The sequence below is a fragment of the Prionailurus bengalensis genome, chromosome B2, assembly GCF_016509475.1.
Source record: "Prionailurus bengalensis isolate Pbe53 chromosome B2, Fcat_Pben_1.1_paternal_pri, whole genome shotgun sequence".
NCBI classification, from domain to species: domain Eukaryota; kingdom Metazoa; phylum Chordata; class Mammalia; order Carnivora; family Felidae; genus Prionailurus; species Prionailurus bengalensis.
In genome coordinates, this window is record NC_057349.1 from 39,065,782 (window position 1) to 39,078,510 (window position 12,729).

At 45.4% G+C, this 12,729-nt stretch overlaps 1 protein-coding gene across 1 annotated transcript; it reads right to left on the reverse strand.

The window, feature by feature from the left end:
• Nucleotides 1-1,428: 1,428 nt before the first annotated feature.
• On the reverse strand, nt 1,429-11,323 carry TREM1 (triggering receptor expressed on myeloid cells 1). The gene is made up of 4 exons (XM_043591355.1): nt 11,223-11,323; nt 7,594-7,947; nt 6,015-6,225; nt 1,429-1,799 (listed from the first exon to the last, which is right to left on the reverse strand). Exons 1-4 carry the CDS (start codon nt 11,269-11,271, stop codon nt 1,694-1,696), a joined length of 720 nt encoding a protein of 239 aa, XP_043447290.1. The 5' UTR covers nt 11,272-11,323; the 3' UTR covers nt 1,429-1,693.
• Between the last annotated feature and the right edge of the window lie 1,406 nt (nt 11,324-12,729).

The window sequence follows — 12,729 nt, forward strand, 5'->3', positions numbered from 1 at the left end:
GTCCAGTTTTCCCAGTACCATTTGTCGAAGAGACTGTCTTTTTCCCATTGCATATTCTTGCCTCTTGCCTCTTGCATAATCTTGTCAAAGATTAATTTACCATATAATTATGGGTTTATTTCTGGGCTTTCTATTTTGTTCCATTGACCTATGTATCTACTTTTGTGCCAGTACCATACTGTTTTGATTACTACAGCTTTGTAATATAGAAGTCAGGAATTGTGATGTGTCCAGTTTTGTTTTGTTTTGTTTTTTCAAGATTGCTTTGGCTGTTCAGGGTCTTTTGTGTCTCTGTACAAATTTTAGGATTGTTTGTTCTAGTTCTATGAAAAAGGCTGTTGGTGTTTAGATAGGGGTTACATTAAATCTGTAGCTTGCTTTGAGTAATATGGACACTTTAACAATATTTGTTCTCCCAAACCACAAGTATGGAATATCTTTCCATTTCTTTATGCCATCTTCAAATTCATTCATCAATGTTTTATAGTTTTTAGAGTATAGGTTTTTCACCCCTGGTTACATTTATTCCTAAGTATCATTTTTTTGATGCAATTGTAAACGGGATTATTTTCTTAATTTCTCCTTCTACTGCTTCATTATTAGTGTATAGGAAGACAATGGATTTCTGTGCATTGATTTTGTATCCTGGGACCTTACTAGATTCATTTATCAGTTCTAACAGTTTTTTGTTGTTGGACTCTTTAGGGTCTTTTTATAGAGTGTATCACATCATCTACATATAGTGAAAGTTTTACTTCTTTCTTACCATCTTGGATGCCTTTTATTTCTTTTTGTTGTCTGATTGCTGTGGCTAGGACTTCCAGTACTATGTCAAATAAAAACAGTGTGAGTAGACATCCTTCTCTTGTTCCTGACCTTAGGGAGAAAGTTCTCAGTTTTCCCCCGCTGAGTATATTATTAGCTCTGGGGTGTTTATGTAAGGCCTTATTACATTGAGGTATGTTTCTACTCACCTACGTTTTGGCCTTCATGGGTATGTTCTAAGGATCCAGAGATCAAATGTTCCCCTGACAATGCACCCAATCGACAAATGAGATTATCTATAAGTCCTATGCTTTGGATCTTATCTCATCCCATACCTTCCCAGGATACAACCTTTTGGTTGACTTGGTTTCTCTATCCCAAATAAGGAATTCTTACCATGGTGTCTTGTCTTCTCCTCATTCCATGGTTTTCAACCCCCCTCTCTGGAAGTATGGGAAAGGGCCACAGATGAAAAGAGAAATTCATGCACCTGATTCTAGAGGAGAGGAAGGCCCAGGGGCAGGGAGAACAGGATGCTTCTGTAGGGAGAGCTCCTTCCAGGTCAGGCCTAAATGTTATGGCTCAGGGCAAGAACAAGGGCAGAATTAGCAGCAGTGCCCTCTGTATACACCGCACAACCCCCACAAGACAGCGACACTGAAGAGCATTGGACTCTGTCTTTATTTAAGGCAAATCTGGAGCCGCTGGTAGAATGGGCATGTTTGCAATCGTATCTTCTCTTCTGAGGGGACGAACTCACACACCCAAGGTTATTAGTGAATTAACCGAGCTGGGAAGGTGGGACCTGAGCCTTAGAGAAAACCTGTGTCACAGATTCAACTCCTGTCACTGTCCCTCCTTCCCCTCCTCCTCACACCCCTCCTCAGGCAAAATTGAGGTCAGAGGTTACTCTCATGGGTTCGCAGGCCTAGGGTCCAAATGACCTCTTTGTCACAGCCAACAGGACCGTGAAGACCAGGCTCTTGCTCAAGACTCCACACAACACGATAATGATGATGCTGGTCACAGAGACCCTGGGGGAAAGAAGAGACAATGAAGCTGCTACCACTGATGCATGCCTCACACTTGAGTGTTTACAAAAGTCCTTCACGCCCCTTCTCTTAGCTGCTTAGGTCCTCCCAGCACCTGTCCCCATACTGACCAGCCCTGTGCCTTTAGTATGTCCCATTGCCTAAAACTGCTGACTAAAAATATATCTAGTAAAGAGCATAGGCCCACGTGCAGAAGAGGCTTGGGGTGGCATGGGGGGAGGGGAGGGGAGGGCTGCCAGCTTGGGCTCCTCTTCCTCACTGAGATGCAGCAGAGACCCAAGTTCCAGAAAGGAAACCTGGTTTCTAGTCTCAGCAGCAGAGCCTAGTTCCTTGGAGGGCCTCACTGCTCTGGCCTCTGTTTCCCCATCTGTAAACAGAAGCTAGTCCTCACCAAAATCCCACCATGATTTTTTATAGATTTTAGCATAATGATTCTAAAACGCTTGGGAGGGGCACCTGGGTACCTCAGTCTATTAAGCGACTTCAGCTCAGGTCATGATCTCACGGTTTGTGAGTTCGAGCCCCGCATCAGGCTCTGTGCTGACATCTCAGAGCCTGGAGCCTGATTCGAATCCTGTGTCTTCCTCTCTGTCTCTCTCTCTCTGCCCCTCTCCCACTCGCACTTTCTCTCTCTCAAAAAATAAAAATAAACATTAAAATAAATACATAAATAAAAGCCCTGGAAAAGCATTAGTGGATACCATAAGAAGGAGATGCCCATGAGTGAGGAAACTTGACCTGTCTAGACAGACAGTGATATGGAAACGGATTACAGCACAGCTAATCTGCATGATAACACACAGGGTCAAAAGAAGTAGGCGGCAGTGAAACAAACAGAAGCCCAGCTGTGGACCTAATGTGACGAACAAATTTAACATCTAAGGAAATTGGCAGCCCAGGAGGAAGTCAAGGATTGTTTAGGAACCAATCTTGGGGCATCTGGATCGCAATATGAAGAAAAAGTCATCTTTTATACAATTTATAACATACAGCAAAATACATCCCTCCCCCACCCCCACAAGAGGGACTAAAGATTTAAATAAAATGGGAAAAAAATAGCATCGAGGAAATAGCATCGAGCACATCAAGGAATAAGACAAAGCAATCGTTTAAACATCGACACATCTGCCCACGCAAAACTTAAAATCGAATGCGTGAACTCGCTGGCAAAGGGAGAAATGAGAGAATGGCCGTGGAAAGAGGCAGAGGCCCCTTTACGCTGCCAGGGGACTGGGAGCCTTCCTCCTTCACCTGGAGCTACACCTCCCAGTGGATGGTCAGGTTCAGTCCCTGGTGGCTCCTCTGGGGCTCTGTGGCTGGCGGTTACAATAGCGCCCTCCTTGGTGGGGTGCAGCCCGCTGCTCAGCTGGGCTAACTGGGTGTTCAAGTCTCCTCTACCCTCCTAGCCCTATCACACTCTCATGCCCGGAGGGCCTGGAGGGCATCCACTCTTGAAGGCCAGCGCCCACCGCACCCCTTTCTGAGGCTGCACACAGACTGCCCGACCACTGTCCCCACCCCAGTGCCTGGGAATTCGTGTGCCCCTGGGCCGTGCCTGAGGGAAGACTGGGAATTCAGGAGTATAAATACTTCAGCTCCTGCAGCCCTGATGTACGCAAGGCCCATGGGTTCCACCAGAAACCCCCTGCGGGACTGAGTCCCAGAGTTCCCCACTGTGGGACAGGGCGTGGTAATGACACCCTTGCTAGGCTTCCTTCTTTTTGCCTTTTTTGTGCTTCCTATATTTGTACAAGACCTTTCTCTTTGTCTGCTTCTGGGGAACGCACCCTAAGGCAGGGGGACAGTGTCTTCCCCTGAGATGCTCCCCCATCCGGCCCCAGATTGGAAGCTCACTTCTCCCATCACCTGGGCAAACAGCCTCCTGTACTAAATCATCTCTTCTTTCAAACAGTTCAAGGGCTCCTGCTTCCCTGGCTGGATTCTGACTGATAGAATGGTTTACATTAGTTAAGAAAGTAAATAGAAGAGACGCAGCTTCTGGTAACAAAGTGGGCAAAAAGTATGCACTCTCAATTTCCATGCTGGAAAATCAAACTAATCTAAAAAGAAAACTGTTGGGTGGCTCAGTCGGTAAAGCATCCAACTCTTGATCTGGGCTCAGGTCACGATCTCAAGGTTTGTGAGTTCCAGCCCCTCATCGGGCTCTGTGCTGACAGCATGGAGCCTGCTTGGGATTCTCTCTCTCCCTCTCTCTCTACCTTGCCCCTGCTAGTGCTTTCTCTCTCTCTCTCTCTCTCTCTCTCTCTCTCTCTCTCTCTCTCAAAAATAAAGAAATAAACTTAAAAAGAAAAGAAAAGAAAAATATTCATTCTCACTAGATCGTGTATTTAGTCCCCAAAGGTTTAATAAGCACCTACTGTGTACCAAGCACTTAGGCTGGTACCAGCAAAACAGCCATTAGGGGTGTGGGGAGGAAGGCAGTGCCTGTACCCTCCTGGAGCTCCTCATGCATGGTAGGAGAGAGCTGAAAGCAGGTGTCAGTTCACATCCAATTTAGCAGGAATATTTTCCACATACTAAATCCTTATAGACAAAGGATCCCCACAGTGATAACTGCTTCACTTATACAGTGTGGATCGCAACACAAAGTGCTTCCAATCTTTGGAGGACCATTTGGCAATATGGATACAGAGTGATATAAACGTTCACATTCTCTGAAGGGAATTTCTTTTGAATAAATCATTTAAAAGAAGAAAAAGGATGTCTGCAAAAATGTTCATCTCAGAGTTATCAATACTATCAAAAATGATGAGGTACCTGGGTGGCTCAGTCAGTTAAGCGTCTGACTTCGGCTCAGGTCATGATCTCATGGTCTGTGAGTTTGAGCCCCCTGTTGGGCTCTGTGCTGACGCTCAGAGCCTGGAGCCTGCTTCGGACTCTGTCTCTGTCTCTTTCTCTCTGCCCCTCACCTGCTCACACTGTGTCTCTCTCTCTTAAAAATAAACATTAAAAAAAAAAAGATGGGGTGCCTGGGTGGTTTAGTCGGTTGAGCATGCGACTTCAGCTCAGGTCATGATCTCGCAGTTTGTGAGTTCAAGTCCCACGCCTGGTTCTGTGCTGACAGCTCAGAGCCTGGAGCCTGCTTCAGATTCTGTGTCTCTCTCACTCTCTGCTCCTCCCTCGCTCATGCTCTGTCTCTTTCTATCTCTCAAAAATAAATAAATAAATAAATAAATAAATAAATAAATGTTAAAAAAAATAAAAACAATCTCAGTGTCTATAGACAGACAAGTGAAGACATAAGCTCTGGCTTTTCCACTGATAGAAAAAGATGCATTTGTTGAGATGACAATCACAAAGTCTAGCAACATCAAAGAACAGTTTTAGCATGGAAAAATAATGGCAAGTTTGTAATTAGAATTACTGCCATGTTAAATATGTATGAACATGAAGAGAGACTAGAAAGAGAATGTGGAGTTCGGACGTGTTAGATCAACAGGAATATTTCTCTGTTAATTCAATCCTTAATGGTAAACACATTCAAAGATAAATCTACATTGAATAATGAACTGTAAAGAGGGGCATGCATACAAAGCTAATGGTTCTTAGCTTTGCCTGCATATTAAGAAATCTCCTGAAGGTCTCATAAAAATACTGAGACCAGCTCCATCTCCAGAAATACTGATCTATTGGCCTACAGGAGGGCACATGCATCGGTATTAAACACAAATCAAAACAAAAGTAAACACTCCAGGTAATCCTAACACATAGCAGCCGCTGAGTGCAGTTGGGCTAGGTTCTGGCTTCCAGCTCCACATTTTCTAGCCTCCCTACTTCTGATTAGACAAGGAAACAAGCCAGAGAGGGTTTGTGACTCACCCAAAGTCACACAGCCAATCAATCTGGCTGGCACTGGAATCCAGGGGCCCTCGCTCTGAGTGCTTTCTCCACTACACCATTAGGCCCATGGAGTTGGCTGAGACCCATGGGAATTGAGCAAAGATACCCTTTTCCTCTTCTTACTCCTCTAGTGTGCAAGGAAACAGGTGAACTGGGGAGAGTGGCAGCCACTCCAACAGCCTCCTGCCCACTCTAGCACCACTTGCTTCCTCCCCGAGCAAGTTTCACCAGACTTAGGGGACTCAGGTCTGTGCCTGCCCTCCCCTGTCCCCCATCCATCACTCTCCACATCTTCTCAAGCACAGGGACTCGGAATCAAACCAGGGGCCCAGAGACCTGAAAACATAGCTGGTGACATCTGTCACATTTGTGATGTTGACTCCAAAGCCAGGAGAGGAGAGGTCAGCAGTTGATTTGGGCGGGAGTTTGGTCACAGTCCTGGGTCTGTCAACGAGTGTGCCCTGGGCTCTGGTGGTGGTAGGAGGAAAGGTGGAAATCTGCAGTTTCCGGGTATGATTCTCATCCGAGGCAGTGCTGTTTAAAGGATCTGCAAGAAAGCACATTGGATAAACAGATGGATAAATTGATGAATGAATTGTCAGGAAGTGGGTGGGTGGAAGGAAGGAAAGAAGGAACGAAGGAAGGATGGGAGGAAGGAAGGAAGGACGTAAGGAAGGAGGGAGAGATTGCAGGGTAAATGAAACTGAGGAGGGAAATGAACATGGCCATTCATGAAGCAAGTTTTGTTTTTGCTAAGATTAAAGAATCAGTGTGAGGTCAGCGTGGGTCAGAGACAGGAAAAAAGAAAGAAGGAAGGAAGAAAGAGAAGAATAGAAAGAGGGAGAGGAGAGGAGGGAGGGAGGAGGGTATGGAGGGAGAGAGAGGGAACGAAGGGAACTGTCAAGCTACTCCTGTCATTGCAATTGCACTTGCCTGCCTTCACCAGTCCATCTGCCTCCACCTTCTTCAAGAATAATTCCCCAATTACTTGACCTTATACCATTCTCTGCCTTGCAATCACCAGAACCTGTAGCGTATTGCTTTTCAAATTATCTTTTATTAATAGATTGCATATGAACTTTGCATTCCTTAGGCTTAGGATTCCCCAGGTGTTAGGAACTAGAACCTTCCTCCCTTTCCTCTCCTTCCTTAATTTCTCCAGTTAACATCTACCGAGGCCCTACTGTGTGCCAGGTGCTACATTAGTTGCTAGGGATACAGAGCTGAGAAAGGCACAGGCCATTTTCTCAGGGTGCTCAGAGATGAGCATGGGAGGCAGATAAGTAAACTGGCCACTACTATCCAGTGAGGCCGCATCACCTATGAGAGGGGACCCAAAGTGAGCTCTGGAGCTTTGCTACCCAAAATGGGAGCCATAGGCCAGCCTTAGTGGCAGCATCACCAGTGAGCAGATCAGAAATGCTCAATCTAGGTCCTGCCCTAGACCTATGGTGTCAGAGACTGCTCTTTTGAAATAAGATCCCCAGGTGGTTTGTGCACACAGTAAAGTTTGAGAAGCACTGCTTTGGAAGCACACAGGAAGGCCATCAGATGCACCCTTGGGAAGGAAATAGCAGATCACAGAGGCTTTCCAAAGAAATGACTTCCACGTGGGGACCTACGGAATGAGACTAAGTTATCCAAGTCTACCACTCATCTTTCACTGTACCCCACTTCCTACAATAGCACCCCAAATTAAGCTCTGCTACCCCAAGAGGAATCTCATACATAGAAGGCCCTTCTTACTATTGGACCAAACGCCTTTCAGAGACCTCAGATGAGAGACAAGGAACTTCTGGGAGAAGCCAAGATGCTAGAAATCCTAAGCCACACCCCTGTTGGTGCTACCACCACCACCCATACCCCCACCTGCCCTGGCTTTCCCCATCCTCTTACCCCCCTCCAGGTCACTTACCCTTGATCACCACCACGTGGAAAAGGGGGGACAGGACATCCGGCTCTTTGGAAAGATAGTAGATCACACACCGATACAATCCTGAATCCTCCACTTGAAGATTGGTCATTTGGACGTGCAGGATGGCCTCACTGGGGATGTCTTCTAGGAAGTACCTGCCCTCCCGGACTTGACTAGGATTGCCTGAAGTACTCGTTGTTAAGGCCAGCGTCACAGGCTTCCTTCCATCTATCAGCTTCTGCCAAGCTTTCTGGCTGTAGGAGTACTTCTCGGTGGAGAAGGGACAATTTACATTCAGGGTCTCCCCCTCTTTTATAAATTTTTCTTCTTTTGGTTCATTTTCAGCTTGGAGTTCTGTAAGCAGGGAAGCAGAGTTAGACCCTGTGAGGAATCCTCTTTTTCGGGTTCAACTACTCATTTTTCAGATAAGATCCTCAAGGCCTACAGAGAACATGCAACCTTCCCTGCGAGCCACATTAGACTCCAGATCTTTTTACTGTGAGTAATTTTTCTTTTACTCCAAGAGCTAGACTGCATGGTGTTGTGCAAACTTTCATAAATGATTGGTTTTGAGAGGAAAAAAATGCCTGATTGGAGACGGAACATGAGACATGTGCCGAGACCATGCACGACAGGGGTATGACAGAAGGGAAGATCATAGAGAAGGACATACAAGGTGATGAGTGGATGTGAAGGCATGATACTAGCCGAGAGTGATTCCTCCAAACAGCTAGGGGAACTGCATCTAAGTAGGGGACAGAGATCAATTCTGGTCTGGTCTAAGGAAGCTTTGCCAACAGGAGGGCCAAGTTGAGTGGAAATAGGAAGATCCAGATCTATGTTTTTGGCTGGACACAACAGGGTTCTGTAACTTTACTGGGGGTCTACGGTTTATCCACTCAAGCCTGGGTTCCTTTCTTCTTTAGAACACCGAGTAATGGGCTGGACAGTAATGTTGGGTCACGCTGTGGGTCAGGCTACCACTACTTACAACTACTACTGCTTTTATTAATACTACCGCACGCAACACACACTCAAATCCTCAGGCAATAGCTCTGAGAATGCCCATTGAAAAATGCCAACAGCTGCCCCTTTGATGGAGCGCCTGGGCTATCATCACAGCCCACCTGTATGTTCATCCCAGCGTGGGCCAAGAGTTCCAGCGGGCCCTCCGCCTTACCTTAAGAAGACTCAACTCAGAGACTCCTGGGGATTTTGAAAATTAAACCAGGCCAATTCTTCTGGGACCAGACTGCAGTTCCTAAGGAAACCTCAAAAACAAGCTCCCTGGAAAGTCCCATGAACTCTGGTCAGAAATGTCCCTCCAAGAGACAGTCAAGGGGGCTGGTTAACTCATTCATCAATGCGTGGCTGAGAGCCTGCTATGTGCCAGGCACTGTGCTGAGCTCTGAGGAAGATACACACCTCCTCTGTCCACCCTCTGTAACATTAATGTAAGAGGTTATAGATAAATTATTTGCCAACTGCCTGGACAAGGTGGATGCTATGCTCTGAATGTGTGTGTCCCCCACCTCCCCAAATTCATATGTTGAAATCCAAGCCCCCAAGGTGACGGTGTTAGGAGATGATTAGGTCATGATTAATCCCATGAACGGGATTAGTGCCCTTAACAAAGAGGCTCCAGAGAGCTCCCTCGTCCCCTCCACCCTGTGAGGACATAGTGAGAAGTCCAAAGTCTACCACTTGGAAGAAGGCCGTCACCAAAACCCAACCAGACAGGCAGCATGATCTTGAACGTCCAGCCTTCAGACTGTGAGAAATAAGTACCTGTTGCTTATAAGCCACCCAGTCTGTCGTATTTTGTTAGAGTAGCTCAAACAGACAAAGAGAGTGGGAGTTATAGGAGTCTGAGATTATGCACGAATTTGCCTGTCCTTTGTGAGAGGAGACAGTAAGGAATCAGTGCTGGAGTGCTATGTGTGCACCATGTCTTATACCACTGTGAGAAAGGAATACCTGATGTTAATAACAAAGAACAAATAACAAAGAACAAATACCTTTTATTGCTAAGTGTTTAAAAGTACTATCTTGTTTCATCTCCCTGGCTTCATCACTGAAGCTTCAAAACCGATAAGGTTGATACCTGTCATTATTCCTATTTCATAGATAAGAAAATTGAGGCACATAAAGGTGATTTCATAACCCAGAGGTTAAGTGATTCACCCAAAGTTCCACAGTAGAAAGTGGTAGAGTCAGGATTCAAGCCTGAATAGTCTGACCCTAGACTTAGGTCCAAACCTCGGAGCTAGGTTGGCCAAGGAAGCTGTCTGGTTGGGATGAGAGCAGTCTCAGCCAACGCTTGAATAGGTACCTAGCAATTTTGTTCTTTAGGATACTGGAGGTAGATGGAGTTTTTAGGTCACCCCCAACCCACCCCCATAGGACACAATGACATATACAGGGCTGGTTTTCTCCCACACAAATACACAAGCGTCAACCCTCCATCTACTCCCAGTTCTCCTTTGGAGAAACATGAATATGACACAAGGGGATGAGAACCAAACTCTTGTCTGCCCATCTAGGTTATCACCCCAGCTCCGAGCAGATGCAGCATGCCGTGTGTGTGCAGGCTCTGCATGGTGAGTGTCTGTGACTTTGCTCAAAGTAGTTGGTTCCTGAAAAACACCCTTTCCTTATAATCTTTCCAAGGCAAAGCCTTCTTTTCTTTGCCGTTGACATTTTCCCTCTCTCTGGTTTTATCCCAATTTATTCATAAGGATTGGGGTAGAGGGCAACTAAAGCCCCAAATGCTTTCATCTTTAGTGAAAGCATGAGCTGTACCACAAGAGAAGTGAGGGTGTGGTGATGGGGCAAACCCACCAAGTTAGGGCAACAATACCCTCCAACACCAGTAGACAGCAGCCACCTGTGGTTACAGCTCCCATGAAAATGGGCACCAGGCCCTTCTCTTCACTTCTGTTCTGCTATGCCTCAGCAATAGCAGATTTCCCAGCCCATAGGTGGCCCCTGGGAAATATTTGTTTAATTAATTATGTCTTTTAGGGTCAATAGATGGTCAACATCAGGGGCGCCTGGGTGGCTCAGTCAGTTAAGCGACCAACTCTTGGTTTCAGTTTGGGTCATGATCTCGCAATTCATGGGCTTGAGCCCCATGAGCTCTGCCAGTGCAGAGCCTGCTTGGGACTCTCTCTCTCCCTCTGTCTCTGCCCCTCCCCTGCTCATGGTCTCTCTCTCTCTCTCTCTCTCTTTCAAAATAAATAAAACTTAAAAAAAATAGATGGTCAACATCAAAAGCATCATGAGGGACTATAAAAAACAAAAGCTTCAAACTCAAACATTATTTCGGATCATGTCAAATTTAGGTTTGCTCTATCATTTTCCCATCCAGGGTTTTGCATATCTCTGACAACATCAAAACACACAGATAGCCCGTTTCCCTAATTCACCCCTTTTATTTCTGTTCTCAGGCCCTCTATATTCTCCCGATTCTGTTAAGTTTGGGCAGAGAAACCCAGTCTGGCATGTCTACCGGTTGACTCTATCCTGGGTGGCCACTTCCCCTGGAGCTTCCAAAGAAAAGGGAAGCTTTTTCTGTGGTGGGATCCCCAAGGTTCTGGGCAGAAGCCTTACCGGGTTCTTTACCTTACCTGAGATGAAGACCATCCACAGCAGCCCCCAGAGCCCAGCCTTCTTCATCCTTCATGTGTACCAACCCCAACAGCCACGGTGGTGCCTGGGACATTCTGACCTAGAGGCTCCAGAAAGTTGCACAACAGGATATGAAGCCATTACTGGGAGGTACTGAGGTTGATGCTCTGTTTCCGTCACTGGTTGCGTTGGTTCCAAACGTCAAGGACAACACAGGAATCCAGAGACAGGGCTCAAGTCTCAGGCTTCTCTGAATCCCAGCTTCCTGTTCTCGGGGGATATTGACAATTGCCTTTTCAGCCAATCTTACAAAATTTTAGTGAGAATAATACTTGCTGTAAGCAAAAGTAAGGTGTCACTATTATCAGGGAACTAGAGGGCCACCTTGCTCTCTCGAGGCCGGGTCTCCATCCCATCCAGTTCAATGTAGATAAGTGCACCACGTACATGGAGGGGTGGGTTTGGGATAATAATGCCTCACTTTTAGGGCTATTATGAGGATGAAATGGGGTCCCTATGAAAAGTGCCCAATACTGTACTTTGTGTTTGTACATCCTGTCCTTACTCACCCCCACCCTGATTCCCTTGGCTTTTTCTGACTGGAGGCTCACCCCCTCTCCTCCTGGTTGTCCCACACCCTGCACTTGCCCTCAGCCCCCTGTCACAGACGTGGCCTCAGAGCTCATGTAAGTGTAGGAAACCCCAGAAATGATTGGAGAGGATATGGCCGCTATTAAACAAGAATAGACATAGATTTTTTTTTTTAACGGAAACAGGATATAGGACAGGACAGTGATGGAAGAAGGAAAAATTCAACAGTTGTCATACTAGAAACAATAAAAGGCAAATTTCATGTTATGGAAAATCCAATCAATAACAGAAAAGAGTCACTTCAGAAATACACCCAAATGTGAAATGAATATAGACATTTTGAAGAGCTCAGAAATACGTTACAGGGAGAGTCCTAGAAATCCAATAAATTGTCTACAAATAAGAGATGCTCCTGAATTATAATATGGAACAGTGAGTCATAAATGAGGATGTATATAAATACTTTCAGCACAGTATAGCAACTACACTCAAGAATGCCATATTGCATATTCAGAAGTTGCTAAGAAAAGAGATCTGAAAATTCTCATCACACACAAAAGATTCTGTAACTGTGTATGGTGACATATGTTAACTAGACTTACCATGCTGATCATTTTGCAATAATACAAATATTGAATTATTATATTGTATGCTTGAAACTAATATAATGTTATATGTCAATGATACCTCAATTAAAAAAAAACACTTGCTAGATCTGAAAAGAAATCTGGAATTGGAGATTGAAAGTCCAACAAAGGCAAGGAAAAAATTCATGAAGGGAGACCAAGGAAGCTTTCAGGTGAAAACTTTTAATTTCAATAAAAAGGTTTTTTGCAACATGGAACTCTGGGAACTCTGAAATACAGTAGGGAACTTCCTCAGAAAGTTAAAAATAGAACTACCCTAAGACTCCGC

Excerpts from the sequence above, each read along its gene's own strand:
- TREM1 (XM_043591355.1), bottom strand. The coding sequence starts at position 11,271 with ATGAAGAAGGCTGGGCTCTGGGGGCTGCTGTGGATGGTCTTCATCTCA. Across the intron at positions 6,226-7,593 it reads CCACGTGGTGGTGATCAAGG|ATCCTTTAAACAGCACTGCC; the intron begins GTAAGTGACCTG and ends GCTTTCTTGCAG. Across the intron at positions 1,800-6,014 it reads GTCACCAGCTATGTTTTCAG|GGTCTCTGTGACCAGCATCA; the intron begins GTCTCTGGGCCC and ends TCTTTCCCCCAG.